The sequence below is a fragment of the Coptis chinensis genome, chromosome 2, assembly GCF_015680905.1.
Source record: "Coptis chinensis isolate HL-2020 chromosome 2, ASM1568090v1, whole genome shotgun sequence".
In the NCBI taxonomy this organism is placed as follows: domain Eukaryota; kingdom Viridiplantae; phylum Streptophyta; class Magnoliopsida; order Ranunculales; family Ranunculaceae; genus Coptis; species Coptis chinensis.
In genome coordinates this window covers 36,903,749-36,921,939 of record NC_141457.1, presented here as the reverse complement: position 1 = coordinate 36,921,939, position 18,191 = coordinate 36,903,749, and the positions used below count along the sequence as shown (strand labels likewise).

General features: G+C 34.2%; 1 protein-coding gene across 30 annotated transcripts; it reads right to left on the bottom strand.

The window, feature by feature from the left end:
* Positions 1 to 2,831: 2,831 nt before the first annotated feature.
* Positions 2,832 to 16,397, bottom strand: LOC147515927 (CST complex subunit TEN1-like). Of its 30 annotated transcripts, XM_086588637.1 has the most exons (15): positions 16,197 to 16,397; positions 15,813 to 15,966; positions 15,606 to 15,696; positions 13,379 to 13,489; positions 11,671 to 11,808; positions 11,475 to 11,507; positions 11,213 to 11,301; positions 10,506 to 10,654; positions 10,268 to 10,368; positions 9,386 to 9,522; positions 8,843 to 9,247; positions 7,524 to 7,641; positions 4,721 to 7,401; positions 4,504 to 4,625; positions 2,832 to 4,353 (listed from the first exon to the last, which is right to left on the bottom strand). In XM_086588637.1, exons 1-4 carry the CDS (start codon positions 16,373 to 16,375, stop codon positions 13,383 to 13,385), a joined length of 531 nt encoding a protein of 176 aa, XP_086444763.1. In that variant the 5' UTR covers positions 16,376 to 16,397; the 3' UTR covers positions 2,832 to 4,353; positions 4,504 to 4,625; positions 4,721 to 7,401; positions 7,524 to 7,641; positions 8,843 to 9,247; positions 9,386 to 9,522; positions 10,268 to 10,368; positions 10,506 to 10,654; positions 11,213 to 11,301; positions 11,475 to 11,507; positions 11,671 to 11,808; positions 13,379 to 13,382. The 30 variants fall into 30 exon arrangements, with proteins under 30 accessions (XP_086444763.1, XP_086444765.1, XP_086444768.1 ...); XM_086588639.1 differs by lacking the exons at positions 8,843 to 9,247; positions 9,386 to 9,522; positions 10,506 to 10,654 and having other exon boundaries at positions 4,721 to 6,894; positions 6,967 to 7,159; XM_086588642.1 differs by lacking the exons at positions 8,843 to 9,247; positions 9,386 to 9,522; positions 10,506 to 10,654 and having other exon boundaries at positions 4,721 to 4,833; positions 5,946 to 5,989; positions 10,268 to 10,365.
* Between the last annotated feature and the right edge of the window lie 1,794 nt (positions 16,398 to 18,191).

Genomic DNA, 18,191 nt, shown 5'->3' with positions numbered 1-18,191 from the left:
TCCTAAATTATCCTTTTTTTTTTATTAAGTATATCCAAATAAGTGTTTATCCTTCCAGCAAACACAAACCCTTCGCACTTATTTTCATTTTTTTTTCTGTCACTTTTTTTTTTCGCTCTTACGAAAAGAAATTAGAAAGGGTAAAATTATAGAATTTGGGAAAACAAAGAAGTCTTCCTCCTCCTTCACTTATCATCCATTAATGCATTTTTTTTCTTTCTCATTTTTCGCTTGAGAAATTTTCAATTGGATATATTTCTACTAAACTCTTTTAACCCTTCTACAATTATAAAGAAGAAGTAATTACAATAAAATAAAAAATCAAAATTGAAGCAATTTCTAGAAAAGGAAAAAGACAATTTGTTTTATGGGCATTCTTTTACCTTTATTAGAAGTTTTATTATAGTGCAGTGTGCTGCAATAACACTATAACACAAAGATTCAAGGTCGCCCTTCTAGAGTATTATTACTTTCACATTTTTTTATTCGTTGTTTCTTTTTAGAATAAGTTTTTTTGTTTTTTCTCTTTTTTTACTCCTATTGGAAATAAGCCAAATTAATTTGGGAGATATTAATGGATTGAAGCGGTTATTGGGGTATAGCAAAAAGTTAGTTAGTTATGGGGTAGGGAAATATTTTTATGGGTGTGTCCAAAATCACCCTTTTTTAATCTAATTTAGACTCTACTTTTATTTTTTTTTCAATTTGGTGACTGTTAAATAGGTGCTCTAGGTGCTCTAATCTTTCTAACAGAGTTAACTATTTTCTAACTGGCATGTTTTTTTTTTTTTTTGATGGTGCATTTTTTCTTTTTCGGTGAGTAATAATGATATGGAATAAATCAGCAAACCACGTGTACTATTCAGACCCGCACAGATTGGAACGCTTGGAGTTAATTGAACCGTAAAAGATTGGAATACGTTTACATTCTAAAGCTTCAGAAATGAAAATATGAGAAGTATTGTCTGAAAAACTTTAGATAGATTTAACAACCTACAATCGTGAAATTGTGAAATGAAAACGGAGAAATCAAAGTGAGGATTTCCCATAGACCTTATCTTATTGTCTAATTCAAAAATCAATACAAAAATAAACAACAGCAACACTACAACACAATGACTGAACAAATCCATAAACATTCATGGCAATTGGCAAGACAAGATGGATACAAATCCATGAACGTTTTGCTTCTTTGCAGATTTGTCGCTGGTCTTCGCCTTATCACCAATGGTTCCCTTTGCAGTCGTATATGCTTCACCCACATTCTATTTAGCAATCCTCATAAGCACGACCCGCGCCATCAGTAGCTTTACCTTCCTTCTTCCATTGTTTCTTTCATTTAACAAGCTTTTTCGAAGCCAAATTGGCGGCCTCCCCAGCTTTCTCAGACCAATTCCAATTTGGAGGAGAAGACGACCTATTTTGTTACGAAACTCTTTTGTCATTTCCTATTTTGTTATCAGGGGCAGTTTCGTTATTGAGAAGAAATGCCACATAATTATTGAGAAGAAAAAGAAAATGCCACGAATGTAGTTCGTCTGTTTGAAAGATTAAAGCACCGCCCAAAATATTGATATCGATGAATATATCGGTGTACCCAAAAACCGATATATATCAGATATATTGGATATTTCGGATATATTAATTTTTTTGTTAACCAGTCCAAACTATTTAAAATATCAGATATATCGGAAATATAATATCGGAAATATCGGAAATATATTGGAAATATCGGATTTATATTTTAAAATAGTCAAAAAGTCAACCGATATATATCGATTATATCAGAAATATCAATTATATCGGAAATATAAAGTTTCATATCGGAAATTCCGATATATATCGGAAAAAAAAGAATTATATATTCGGTGGATATATATCGAAAATATCGATGTCGGTGTATCAAAATACCGATATATATCGGATATATCGGCGATATTTTAGTCCATAGATTAAAGCACCTATTTAACAGTCACCAAATTGAAAAAAATTAAAAGTAGAGTCCAAATTAGATTACAAAAAAAGTAGAGTCACTAAATAAAAAAAAACTGTGAAGTACACTGACCAAATCGATAGTTAAACCTAAAATGACACAAAGCGTAGTAATCAGTACTAAAATGAAAAGACAGAAGAAAAAAGAAAAGCATATCTAGCATATAGTTCCCATAATAATTAATGTCTTAACTTGTCTGGGTAAAGACCGCTTATTTGAATTCAGAAAGACACTATGGAGGTGATAATTCTCTGAAAGACTATGGAGGTTAGTAGGTCGGGGATGTGTAGTGTTCCAAAGTGTGTGCTGGTTCGAGCTAGTATTAAAAGTGCTCAAGTTATATATGTCAATGACTTAGCTCAGGGTAAAGACTTCATAAAATAAGTCTTTGAAGGACACATCATTAATAATTTGTGAGAAGTATAAATAAGGGTCATGTTCTTGCCTATGTATCAACTCATGCGATCGTAAGTCCCCTGTTTTAGCAATATCGTAAAAAAGCTGAAGTTCCCCACATTTTGTTGCTTGTAAACAACTTGATATTGTTTATTATCGTCGCTTATCTTCCATTATTAATAAGTCGATGGTTCTATAATACAAATGTAGTTTTGATTTTTTGAAATAGTTTCTGGGATGATTTTGGACCAAAGCACAAATGAGCAAATGCATCTGAAATAGTCATCACATAAACCAATTAAAAAAGCCCATCAAGATCAATTGGAAAGAAAACAATCGGGAAACCAAAGGGCAAAGAAAGGGTCTTTTGAATCTAATCTTTGCTCAAGAAACATATATTGATCAACCCCATTAAACCAAATGCAAAAAAACAAAGAATGGGTTTTCGAAAAAGTAACATTCCAATTGAGAAACATCAAATAATGAATCGAATAAGAACCACCATTAGATCACATGGGGAAAAACAATAAAAGATCAAAAAACAAAAGAAACAATCTATTATCTCTTGTTGCTTGCTGTGGAACAATGGGTCTTGTAGCCATCTCTTCTTCTCCTTCTTCTTTGATTATCAAAATCACCTTCAAGAACCGAGAAACAATAACAACCTGGAGACGATTGATTCAACCATGTCTCCCCTGTAAGCGACTAAACATATCAATTTCAGCAAATCTGCATAATACATAATCATTGTTTGCTATGTTAAAATGAAAAGCATTTCACGATTGTCAAATGGAGCTATTATAAATGTCAAACAGTGATGTAAAAATAAACAAATACGTTGTAGAAAAAGGATAAGGGAGTCTAATTCATACGTTGAAGAAAGCAAATTTAATAGCTCTAAAGCTTCATATGGAAAATCACTAATCACCAAAAATTCTACACATGGCCTACAAAGGAGTTTTCAAAACAATATAGACAAAAAATGTTGCAAAAAATACAACCAAAGGATCAAACCATGCACAACCCAAAATGGAGTTAGGAGACGGCTTACGCTACCTTATTCTTGGGAACCTAACAAAAAGGGGGAGGCGAAAACAAAAAAAAGGAAAACAATACATTAGACACAATCATTAATTGCAATCACATGAGAAGCAGTACATGAATAAGAAGAGTTAGCAAATAAATAACACCATTATCAAAAACAAAAATACACGTGGGAATATTTTAATACACTTATGGTTGAAGACCGGACCTGTCATATCAACTTGTTCATGTGATCATGTCATCTTCTTGCCATATCCAACTGAATCCATCAAAGAAAGAGGAACCGTCACTAAAAAGGCAATGAAAACTATTCATGAAAGATGACAAACATGAAAATTAGGAACCAAAGTAATTCAACTTTAGATGAGCAGAAACTTCAAATATCAAAGATCAAGACACTTTGCTATTGTCTTTTTTAACTACTGTTTAGCTAGCGTGTAATGTCTCAAGTTTACTCAATAAGGAAATGAGCATTGGCCAATAGCAACTGCTACGGTTTATACCGTACTTCCGATAAGTAGATGAGCAGCCTTTAAAAAATAAAACGGTGAAGTGAATATTTGAAAAAAGTTCATATTGGATAACTGATATATATCAGTAAGAACCGACAATTCAATTACATCACAAATATAGTCAATACCACAAGTACACATGATCTTACCAAATTTTTGAGGTAAAGATAAAGGTTTTTTAGGCTTTGGTCCTACGCATAGTTGGTTTATTAGACTTTGGTCTATAAAAGCTTGAATATTAGGATTTAGTCCTAGCTCTGTCAACTGACTGTCAGTCAACAAATAGATTTGGGACTAAACCCTAATATTCAAGCTTTTCTGGACCAAAGCCTAATAAACCAACTATGTTCAAGACCAAAGTTTAAATATCCCTAAAGATAACACATCAAATACCACTGCTTTTGGAACCTGTATCCATCAAAAATAAAAATTAAACCTATAGCAGTGTGCCAACAAAAACAAATCAATGTATTAAAGGAAAATTCCGGAGAGCAAAATAATTAAGAGGAAAGAAAGCAATAAAATTCAACGGTTAGGGATTCTAAAACATTTTATTACCTTGACAAATCTCTAGGCACTTTAAAGTGATAATCACTTTTACTAACTTTCAATTTCAATCTATTGTCATTGCCTTTCAAACTTTATAGCTTCATAATCTGTTCATGTGATGATGAATGAACCTGCCGAAGCAATCAACATTATTTTCAATTATAATAATTCACCACCTTTGGTCTGCAGGATAAATTGATAAAAGAGCTAAGTCCAAATATATAACCTTAAAACTCGAATGAATCCAAAAAATTATTCCTTTGCAAAGTTTATCAAGGTCGTGTATGTTGCACCTCCATTTCGTGTCAGGAAGATATACTAAAAATACCACCTCAAACACTAAGTGTATGCATTAGTAAAAGGAAGAGAACGTTAACAGTATATAAAAGCAAAACTAACGCTTCAAGTGCAAGGTTAGGAATGTTGTTTAGTAATTTTGAGTCAAGCAAATACCACGACAAAGGAAAAAAAATGAAAGAGAAACATGTATAGTACACACTTTTATAGCAAGGAAACTTAATGGGTTTGATCGAGACGGTATGGAACTGAACGGGTAGTCGGGTACATACTTCATTCAAGTCGTTGGCTCAATGCTTCGTGAAACTCTCCTTACATAATTTTTTTTTTTTTTTTTTTTTTTTTTTTTTTTTTTTTTTTAAAGATGCTGGGATTTTGCAGATCCCCATCTGTATTATAACCTTTCATAAGTTAACATTACATCATCCTCTACTATAGAATTCAACTTAATACATAATGCTGATGTCTAGTTTCTATGTTCTTGTACAACCCAAAATGCCAAGTAAAATTTACAGCCATAATGCTTAGTTACCAATATCTCAACCATAACTTTTCAAACCCGTTGAAAATCCACATACTTTTGAACATTAACCTATATGTCAATATATCAGTACATGTTGATGAGTATGAGGTGACTGAAGCTAATTACAAAACAAAATATTTTTGAGGCTACGCCATTCCCACATATATGTATCCCACAGTGTGCCTGCGACACTTCTCAGAGTGCCTCTGGCACTATATATATATATATTGTGTCTGTGGCACATAGTATCATGGCCTCTAATCACCACATAATATTTAAAATCACTGATATACAACTAAAATGTCAAAACTTAGGAAAATACATGAACACGTTAATTATTATCTTAGTAGTACCTTGTTGTAAAAGTGCATTGTTCAAAAATAAAAATAAAAAAAATCTGCAAATAAAGGTAAGGAATATGGGTAGAAGTTCAAACAATTACCTAACACACACTCTTATATCGTACATCAGTCAACGTCATAACAGCCTACGAAATACAACTGTTCGTAGTCCTTATATTTTATTTCAAGCAATGAAAATTACATTTTAAAATGTTTTGGGGTAGTAATTAAATGCTTGTAAGGATTTTAATTTTAATACATCCAAGAAACCATAGTCATAGGCAAATTACCTGTCTAACATGCCAATGTAGTGATCAATGTTATCGACCAAAACCTGAACCCTCAAAATTACCCAACATGACAAAGAAATTATGAGAAAAAAAAACAAAAAGAAGAAATACGAGCAACAAAATTCAAAGGAATATCTTATAGATGAAAACATATGTTAGGAAAATGAAAACGTAAGGAGTCAATCAATGACACCTCCAGTAAATTCATACTTTGAATTCAACTACACTTCAATTCTTTAAACGACAATTTGATGCCGAAAGCAGTAAGAAGGAATCAAAACAATAAGAACTGCATAAGTTTTTATTTACCTACCATAACAGTTTTTGAGTTTCTAGTTTCTAAAACAAACGGATCAGAAAAAGCAAAACAGTGTTGAGGGGTGAGAAAGAATACACAGTGAGAAATTAGGGCCTGATCCAGTAAAATACACAGTGAGACCCTAATTTTCCATCTAGCGGGGGGGGGGGGGAGGGAATACTAGTTAACCCTTAACAAAATTACATACTTTAAATTTGCTTGGTATTGCACTCCAAAGCATTAGCTTTCACAGTTTATTCCATGAGAACTCGAAATTCAGTAAGATTTTTAATGCATGCACGTTCCTCATCAGGCTGGTGAACATGATTCAATGTTAACTCAACAAAATCATTATTGTTGCACAAACAGATTGGTTCCTTACTATGGACCCAAATTTTCGAAAACCAACTAATTGTACTCATCTATAACAACTTTTTTGAAAATCATAGCAATTGACGTCATAAAAATTGCAAGCGTATACTAACGTGTTGAGACATCAAGCATGCCACTGTCACAAACTTTGATGCTGAGTGTCTGGCTATTCTTGAAGCAATTGAGTGTGCTTTGAGGAGGGATTGGTGCAAGTTGTGGGTGGAACCAAATTCAAGACCTGCTGTAATGGCCTTCGGAACCGACACGCTACCCTGGTGCCTAAAACAGAGATGGACTAAGGCAAGAACAAACATGCAGCAGCTATGGATAACATCAACCCAACTCACGTACCACTTGAATCGGTGAACAGCCGAACCCTTGGGACCTTCTTCAACCCTAGGATGTGATGAGTCAACATCGAGGTGCCAAACTGAAGGAGGGAATTTTTTGCTGCAGATAAGGCAGCCAACATGCAATCACCTTGCACAACTATGAAGCGGCTTTTTGTGAAGGGAGACCTCAATAGTTAACATCATGGGAGGCCCTGAATGTGGCTATTTCAGATTTAAAGTAGAGTCAAGCAAACATCTGAGCTACCGTTTTTGGTTTTTTTTTCTTTTCCCTTTCTTTATACATTCTTCAAATTCTAATACAACTTGCTCACTTTAGCTAAAAAAAAAGTATGCCACTGTGTCCAAATGACTTCCCAATTAGGAAAATACCATTGTAGCTTTGAAATTTACGAACCAAGAAAAATATTACAAAATATGAATTACCTTTTGGTAGCTAAAAAAAAAAAAGAGTAGAGGAATTACACATTTGAGAGAGATATTATGAAATATTTAAATAACCCATAGAAGAGAATGTCTCATATAAAAATATATATATATATAGGGGGGGGGGGGTACCTCTATTTTTGTTAGTTTGACGTGTATGCACATTACGATTCCAAGATATATCCGAGTAAATTGTTGAATCATCTGTTTGTATAATGTTTTTGAGATCCTTTTCCAATCCATTATTCACCTAAAAAGAGTATGTAAATTGGAAAATCAACTTTCAAGAATAAATACGTAACCTCAATTTATAAAACAATGCATGCACAAATGACAACCATGCAAAAATGAAACAAAAAAGGGGAGAAATGTGAACTGTGTCAGGAGATAGGGGACTCCAATCAGTAAAAAATTCTGTTACGGCCTATTAATGAGCAAAGTTATTAGATGGTCTAAATAATATACAAATACTGCCAAGATAGATTGTGTCTTCCATATCTAAATAACAAACAAAGAATCCATAAGTATTAAGATAGCAAGTTTACATAGTCACAATGTAAAATGTCGTCATGGTATCCTTATAGTCAGCTTGTCCTTAATCTACTATACATTCAATAATGGGTACACTGAAATGGGGACCTTAAGCTGGGAAACAGGTGTTACCTAGCTTACTTAACATCAGTGATCCAGTGCACCAATTTTTTACTACTTTTAGTTGTTTAATCTGGTTTGAAGCAAAACTTATCCTGTTTTTACCCTCCAACGCATACTCTTTTAGGAATTTTTTGAGGAAGACGAAGATAACTTTTGCTCAACATGGAATCTGCTCAACCTAACCAAACTGCTTCTTCTTCATTACCACTACCTGTTCGACCCACTTCTATCCTAATATCGGGTGGCAATGGATCATGGAGCTCTCTCTTCAAGCAACGTGAAATCTTCAAAACAACTGCTCTGCAAGCTTTTAACCCATCGGTTATCGACGGTGTTGTAGATGTGCTTTTGGATATTATCGAGGAAGGTATTAGCGAATGGGAGGATTATTTAGTCGGTTATTTCATTGATAAGAAGCTTCCATTTCCACAAGTTTGAGATGTGCTACAAAAAACTTGGAAGATTAAAGGAACATTTGATATTACAACTGATCAAGATGTTTTCTATATGAAATTCTCAGACCTGGAGGAAAGACGGTTTGCTCTTGAAGGTGGTCTGATTTATATTGCAGAGAAACTTTTCATTGTTAAGCCAAGGTCAAGGGAAACTGAGAGTCAAAGAAACAAGATCCAGACTTTACCCATTTGGGCAAAGATCACCAAAATTCCAAAAGAAATGTGGACACTTAGAGGTATTGGATTCCTTGCTAGCTTAATTGGTGGCCCTTTGTGTACTGATGAAGCTACTGCAAAAAAGAAAAGGTTGGACTTTGCTAAGGTATATATGTGTTGAAATACCTATTAGATTTAAATTTCCTGAACATTTGTCCTTGAATTTGAGAACTAGAATTGCTGTGGTTGACGTCGAATATCCGTGGAGACCTCAAGCCTGTACTGGTTGTAAAAAGTTTGGTCATTTAGTGGTTAAATGTCCACACAAAGGAGCTACTGTATGGATACCTAAGGATTCAAGCATTGAAGTTACAAATGTACCTACTGAGGTAACGGAAGAGGATGCAACTGTAGCTCCTGAAGAGGTTGTATGTGAGCAGAATGGTGAGGATTCACCATCAAGGGTTGAAGCTCGAGGTGGAACTCCAGCTAGACAAAATTTACAAAACATAACTGCCTCACCAATTGTGCAAAATGTAAATCCCTTCCAAATGATAGAACAAGAAGAAAGGGATGAGGAAATTGGTACACCTACACAAATCAACTACCATCATCAACATTACAGTGGGAATGTAAGAGATGGCACTTTTGCAAGAGGAAGTTCTAGAGGTATAAGTGGTGCCCCCCTTTCGCAGAGAGGAACTTCAAGTAACATTCAATTGATCTCACCTGGTGTACTGGGATGTACACATGTGGAAACAGTTACTGCACGGGTTCAAGGTGGTGTTCTTAGTGATCAAAGAGATGGAAGTAATATGGTTGCACCAATCCATAGTCACCAGCAAAGGGATACTCCTCTTAAACAACTGTCGAATAGCAGAGAAAAAAACATGTATGAAGGGTTGCTAGAAATGAAGATGTAGATGATGTTCTCTCCGAGACTGAACTTGAGTTGTTTGGGGATACTTTTATAGAGGCCCCAACACTTGTATTGCCTAAGAGCACATCAAGGTATATGCATCGTCATTAGTGGATCAAAACCAATGGAATATTATGAAGCCAAAAAGAAGCAAGAGGATCCAAGAGCGTTCTTCAAGAGAAATAGAGCCTACCCTTGCAATGATGAAGAAGGTGAAGTCGTTAACCAAGAACAAAAAAATGAGATATCTTGAGGACTACACCAAAGAGCTTTGGGATGAAACTCTTGGACTCACTTATGTGTGTTGTGCTTGCGAAGGTTTGTTTTGTAATTATGAAAAAGCTCAGACTCATCTTAGGAAGGATCATCCTAAGATAGTGAAGGAAATCATGAGTAGAAAGTAGGATTCTTATCACTATTTTCCTAGGTTAGATTGTGGATGTCGTATGTGTCACCTCATGTGTGTAAGGCTGAAGAGCCTGTTGATCTTGTGTCTTGTGTGCGTCCTTTTAACGATCAAACTCTTAAGGAGGTTTGTAAGGTTTAACTTTTCGCAGTATATACAGGTGGGGGTCTGCCTGAACCCCTAACCATTTAAAAAAAAAATATTGGGTACATTCTCAATATAGCCAAATGATTGGAATGAGAAACAGTACGTAACAACGCATCAAAGAGCTTAGAACATGATGTACCTGAATGATTGGATTGAAGAAAGCTCTGATCGGAGAGAGTGCCAAACGAAGAGATTGGCAAGGCAGAGCAAATTGGTTGATTAATAGTAGAAGGCAACCTGCTAATAAAGGCAAGAGTTACTTTTGAATTAAATAGAAGGTTGTATGCAATTTTCTTTTGAAAAAAAAACACACAAAAGTTTGTACAAAGACACAGTCAGATTTTATAAAAAGCAATTGGTGGTTTGAACTGTAATACCTTGAATGTAGGTTTGAAGGGCGCTCTACCAAAGAAGTGCAATACTCAAGCAAGCCAAATGACGACGGAACAGGTTTGAAAGGCACTCCACCAAAGGAGTGCAACGCTCAAGCAAGCCAAATGACAACGGAACAGGTTTGAAAGGCACTCTACCAAAGGAGTGCAACGCTCAAGCAAGCCCAATAACGACGAAATGTAACACATTTAAAAATATGATTGAATTGGGAAAAAAAAAAAGAAAGTTGAAATTTCTTATTTTTCCAATAGGAATTTAGCACACCCCTAGCTTAACCTAAACGTACATAGTCTAAAGTGTTGAGAAGTAAAAACAAAATATAGAAATCAGGAAAATATTGCTAACACCATGTGAACTGAGCATGGTCATTTTCCGTTCTTAATTTGGGAGGAACAGTTTATTTGGGAAAATATTGCTAACACCATGTGAACTGAGCATGTCACCTTGTCATTATGTTAAAGAAAGATATTTAAAATTTTATACTACCTTAGCGAAACTCAACGCAATTCCAAATATACACCTAGAACCATAACAAACACTAAAAAGGGAAGAAAAAAATGAATAAGAAAAAGGACACTCAGTCAATCAAAATGTTGAGATGCAATTGTGTTTCATAGCATAGATTCATCAATGACTTCGTGTGAAAACTCAATAAAAACGGAAAAAACAAACTCAAAAACAAAAAACTTACATATAAGATAATTGAATCATTGATGCTCTAGAAATGACCTTAGGAAATGACCAAACATTGTGATGATTAATAGTTAGAACTCGTGATTCCTGCATGGTGGCACACATAACATCAATTCCAACTTGGGAGTGGAAATAATAATACCACATGACATCATATATAGTTGCAAGAATCAGTTTCTTGTATTCTAAAATGAATTTCAGACAAATTGGACCCATGACATCTAAACTATAAAATGAAACAATTGGAAAAGATAAATTACCTTAGAAGATTTTGATTTCGAGGGTTGGACAGACTACATGGAAAGAAGACAATGGAAACGTTAGAAAGATTGCTAATAGTAACCACACCGTACTTGACCGGTTCGATAACAATAACCAAGTTGGTGATTCTAAAAGTGAGAAAATGATAAATCATTAAAAGATCAAAGAGCTAAGAGGGAACAAATAAATAATTACCTTTCTAGATGATGATTCTCAAGAATAATATTTCAATACAGCTTGAAAGTTTACATAAAATCATTAATACAACCCTCAAATGAAGATCCAAAGTGGCACGTAACCCACCTATCACAACAATTGTTTGAGTTTTACTATCTACAGGAAAACAGAAGCTTTGGTTAGGTTGTTCACATTGGTCACAAAAAAGACAGAACTCGGAATTCATAGTAAGAAACTAACAAAAGAATAAATGAACATTTAAACTAAAAAAAAAAAAAAATCAAATTGTGGCCAGGTCAGGACTCGGGAGAATAACGGACAGAGCACACCATTGAATCACTTATTAAAAGGCGAATTATAACTATAATTATTATAGATGAAGAGAACTATAAAACCTTTAATTTTCTAATTGATGAAGGTTTTCAAACTCCTATTAAGCCTCGTAATTGTGAATTATCTTTAATTTCTAATCCTACTGGCTCACATGAGGGAGTCCTAACCTGCTAACCATTAGTCACACTACCGTAGGATTAAACCAAACCTAGGCGCTTAGCATTATTCTAGGCGCTTTAATTACTTGTGCATGAAATGTCTGCTTGCACTCAATGGAAGCATTCAACTCATGTTTAGCAATTGAGAAGAAATAAAGTATCACTTCCTTCAACACCACCATGTTTTTTTGCATGGACAAATTATATCAAGGACCAAAAGTTTCATCAAAGGAATGCAACACAGTTGAAGGAAATGTGGTGACTCAAACACATACACCTCAAATCATTGTATATCGGTAGATATAGACGGTGCTATAATCCAAAAAGATCAAAATATTTAATTCGAATAACGACTAAAAAGGGTGGGTATCGAACTTTACAAGTTTTGATAATATGGGGACTAAATTTTTTTTTTTTCGGTCAAATTGGAGACCAAAGTTTTTAATTTTTGCAATGTGGGGACATGTGTAACATGACATCTAAATTTCTCACACAATGTTCCACAATTCGAATTAATTTATATGGTCATGACGTTGTAGCATGGATACACTTTGATAAGAAAATGTATAACAATGTATGTAACTTGTGAATTATGAAACACCATGTTAGAAACTATGGAAACTGAATTATGAAACACCGTGTGAGAAACTATGGAAACCAAGAAAAATGAAACTGAATCAAATTCCCTAAAGTATTCCTATGCACACCAAGCTATAGAAAGCAAATAATGGACGTTACAAAAACATAGCACTGAAAATATTTTTTTTTGAAGAGGTAAACGATCAATATATATATAAACTATATAAAAGATAATTACAAAATAGGATGAGATATCCTACTAAGAACCGTAAAATAAAATAAAAGACAACAACAAGGAAACGCATAAATACAACAGTGATTAGACATCTCGAATGATATCCTCCCAAGAAAAAGCATTATATAGGATGGATGAGTGAGACTATTTAAATTAGTGATCTTGCATTGTATATATAGGATGGATGAGTATGTCTATCAACCACTAATTGTAAACTGATCAGTATCAGCCGTCATCTATGCGTACAACCGAATCTAATCAAGTTCTCATATTCCAAATGACTTTGGATTACAACAATGTAAGCAGAGAATTTGTAAAAATAAACATGGAAAGTTTAGGAAGGAAATATCAAAAGGCATTACAACAATGTAAGCAGAGAAATCAAAGAAATGTAGATAGAGAAGTATACATGACGAATTACCTGGTCAAGGGCTCCAACCTTTAGAACTGTGGCAAGTCGGACAAAGTGCAAAAGATTCTAAGCGGTGTGACATGCGCCTGATGATAAGCTCAAGAACAATTGAACTATATGCTGAAATAATTTTTGTTAACAATTCGATGAGTGAAATAGAAGGTATAATTAAAATAGAAACTCACTTTGATCAACTATGCCATAGACATATATGTCATTGTGGTGTTGCCCTTAAGTTCCCCATTCCCATCCCCATCCCCATCCCCATCTCCATCTCCATCTCCATTCCGCCCCCCCCCCCCCCAATATAACCCCTAGTTCAGCCCCAATTATAACTGTAAGCTGAAAATACTACATATTACAGAACATAAAAAAGAAGCAGCAGAAGAAGTTGGAACATCAAAAACTGCCTAGTAACAAAACTGAAGTATAATTGAAAGCGACCGAATCCAGTAATTAAAGACTTTATTTAGAAATTCATCAATTCATCAAACAATCAACAGTCAAATGAAACAATCAAAATATCCACTAGTACAAGCTCTTCAGGATATATATCATAATATCCACTTATCAATAAACAACACAAGCTTCACCCATTTCAATTTCTTATATCATCTTCAGAACCCCTAAGTTCCCGTGGGTAACATCACCACCAATAAATATTAAAGTTCTACAAAATCCGAACGTGCTCACAATCACATATCAATATAATACCACATGATCACCGTTTAGTTTCAATAGTTCAAAAGAATACAACAATATTATTTAACTGTTACGTGAATCAAGACAAGTAGTTCCTCCTACTTTCCGAGACTCACGGGATAGTTTCTCATTTATTTTACAATACTATTTAACACAAAACTTATTTTTTTATATTTTACAAAAATTCTAAATATGCGGAAACGGGGTTTGAACACAGTGCGCAGAAACTGATTTCTGGCGCATTGTTTTCTGGCAACCAAACTTCTAGACACCATACTAATTCCACCGGCCTCGGAATGTGACGAGCCTAATTGGGTTGAAAAGCAGACTCACATATCTTATTTTTTCATGTTTTCATAAAAATCTAGTTCAAACTCTAACTAAATCCAAATTGAGGTCGAAATCAGTCCAGCATTAAGCTTTCTCAAAATTTCAGCAAGTCTATAGTTAAGCTACTACTTGAAATATAGTAGAGAAACATGTCACCTAGTACTTTTTCTACTAACTCCTAAGAATATGTAAAACACGTATATATATAACAATCCACTCTCCGGCCTACAAGTTCTCCCATAATCATAGCTAGAAACTCGAAATGAATACAAATAGCTTGTTGAAGTATTTTACTCGCACCCTATTCATAGAACAATAAACCCCAAATCGAATTAACAATCACATGTAAATACCATACAAAGATGACCCCAAACAACGGAACTAAATTATGCAATATTGAATTTGTTGGATTCCTCCCAAAATCAATCCATAGCTTTCTTTACACTTAAATTTCCAATTCACCCAAGTTCACTTAATACATACAAATCGAATGCAATTGAATTCACATAACATTAATCAATGAACAACAACTCTCTAACCACTCAAAATTTCTAAATTTCTAAGAATAATCAACCATACACAAATAAAATGGGTTTAGGAAAGAAAAAATTACTCACCTAATAACAATTTCCCAAATCTTCAATTGACAGAGTTCCTGAGCTCCAAACTTCGACGAAATCGCCTTCATCTTCTCCCTCAATTACTTTCTCATGCAATTCACCTCTCTCCCCACTCTATTTTTCCTTCTCTTCTCTTTTTCTTTTTCCATCTAACTCTCTCTTCACTCTTCTGGACCTTGAGTCCTTCTCTCCTCTCTTTTCTCTTTCTTCTTTCTTTTCTTCTTTCCTCTCTAACTCTTAGTGGGTCTTTATATGTCTGATTAATATCTCACCATTAGACTTCAAACTTTTAGGTACACATGATTCCTAACACATAATTGAAGTATAAAAACCTCCCGCATTCAAGATTTACAACAACAAGTATCTAATATATCTATCTGTTTAGAACACAGAAATGCTCCTCCATATGTGAGAGTATACAGCAACTAACATACAGCTTATACTAGTAAGTAGAAAGACTCCACTAGTATTGACTAAATCTACTTAGCTTCAAACATAGATTTGAAACCGCATAGTCTAAAAGTCAATAAGCCTTTAGAAAAAGGATTAGTAGTGGATTAGGTTCTAATCACTCATGTGTTCACCTTGGAACCGTCTTAGAAGCTGCAGTGATTGGTAATATAGATTGAGGTCAATACCATCCACATTCCTCCCAATGCGAGCTTGCAGAACGGCCTAAACAGCAGCAAAAATAAACAGTTAAATATACATTACAAATGCTCATCAATGCCATAGAAACAAAGAAATTAGATGCCTGAAAAAAATTCAGAAGAAGAGTGCATGCCCCTTACCTCAGTATCAGGTTTTATAAGTAGTTCACCAATGAACTGGTAGATGGAACCAACACGAAAACTAAAGTTTCTCAAATGCTGGGTATCAATCTTTAGATTATAACTCCCATCAACAATAACTGCAACGGCAATCTCTACCGAAAAATCTTGTAGCCTAAAAGTAAAACCAATATAATGTCAAACACTTAATTTCATGTGAGTACTACCACCAGCAATAAGCCAATAACAATAACAATAACAATAACACATAGGGGCCGTGCAATACATTACAATATTTTGACTACAACAGTTTGTACGATTTAATGATTATTTGACTACAACACTAGTGTGCATGCCACGTGTGTAATTGAAACGAGTTTTTGTATGAAATAATATGATACGTACTTGCCAACAACACGAAGTGAAGCACCGTTCTTGAGAAAAGGAGAAGTGGTGTGAAGGTCTTGTAAAGTAACCAAAATACCAGGTTTTATAGCAGATGAACAAGTTGCCATTAGTATCTTCTTACGCACTAACAGTTGCCAGAGAGAAAGAAAACAGGTGAAATGAGTAATCGCGGGCATAGTACAAAATATCCCGATATTTGGGGATATCTATTCATATTTTAGAAAAAGATATATAAATATCACGATATGTTCAGAGATATATACGACTACAAATATCGGTGATATTTCAACGATATTTGTGATATTTATGATATTTTGAGATATTTGGAGATATTTTGTGTATATAATAATTTTATTTAATATTTACCATTATATTTCAAATAAATATAAATAATGTATCATGATATATCAAGAAATATCTACAATATCTACGATATTTTTTGATATTTTTTATATATCCACGATATTTGCATGTGAAACAATGCCAAATATCCCCAAAGAGGGGGATATATCCACGATACATATCCAGAAATTGAATATCGATAAATACTCGTATCCTGATATTTTGTACTATGATCGCAGGTACCCATTTAACCACTACACCGTGGGTCCGGTGCTTGGGCTAGACTCGTTTAGGGCTCGTTCAACTTTGGCTCGCTCGAAGCCATTACAAGTCTCAACAGGGACACTGATTAGATTTCATGATTTTGAGAGTAATACTACCAGTTGGTACTTGGTAAGTTGGTAGCATAGTACAAAATATTGCGATATATCGGATAAATATTTAGATTTCAATAAAAGATACTTAAATATTACGATATGTTTAAAGATATATAAGACTGCAAATATTGATGATATTTATGATATTTGCGATATTTTGAGATATTTTGTATAGAAAACAATTTTATTTAATATTTATCATTATGTTTTAAATAAATATAAATAGGGCTGTCAACGGGCTGGACTTGAATAGGACTCACCTATGTCTAGGTCCCGGTCCAAATTATATTCACATTTAGAAGGTCCAAGCCCAGCCTAGGTCCCGTTGGACATGATCGGATTCGGGCCTAACCTAGGTCCGATAAGATTACATGGAAATAGTTAATTTTTTTGTGATTTCTCAAAAAAAATTGAAATTGAGTATAGTAAGAGTTGAACCCATGTTTTATGTGTGGCACTACATCAAACTTTTTATGTATGCTAATAGTTGAAAATGTACTAGTATTTAATTGAAAAACTAACAAAACTACATTAGTTTTCGGACAGGGCCATTATCGGACCGGACTAGGGGTGATAATTTGGCCCTCAGACCCTCAACCCGCCCCGACCCGCCACTCAAAATTGCGTGTTCAAGTTCTCAAAAGTTGGCCCTCACAGATTTGAAAGGCGACCTAACCCAGCCCTCATGCTTATAAGGGGCAGGCTAGGGCCTAGGTTATGAAGCATGAGCCTGACCCTCATTAAGCCCTCATCAGCCCTCACTTGGGCCTCATACGTTTTCTTATTATTTTACATTATATTTATGTATCATACTCTAATTATCTAAGTTGTGTAAAAAAAATCACTAAATTAGTTTTCAATAGGGGATAAATTAGAATATAACATAACATATGCGTTTTTTTATAATTGATTTAATGATATGTATATAAGTCATACATAAAATCAAATCCAACCTAACAAAGTAACAAGTAACAACATAACTAAATATGAAAAATGTAGATGCTTTAAGAATATCATCTCTTCCACCATCTCTATTTATTTTTTATTTTTTTCTAAAGGCATAACAATTAGTTTTGTATACTTAGTTAAAATTGATATACATAATCAAAATATGATAAAAATAAAAAAAAAAAAAAAAAAAAAGTATAATTAGATCGGGCCCGACCTGGCTCTCATTTGGGCCTAAAAAATGAGGTTCGTGGGACGGGTTAAGGACTTGAGTTTTCATGCTTGACCCTACTCGATCCGACTCTCAATACAAAATAGGGGTGGG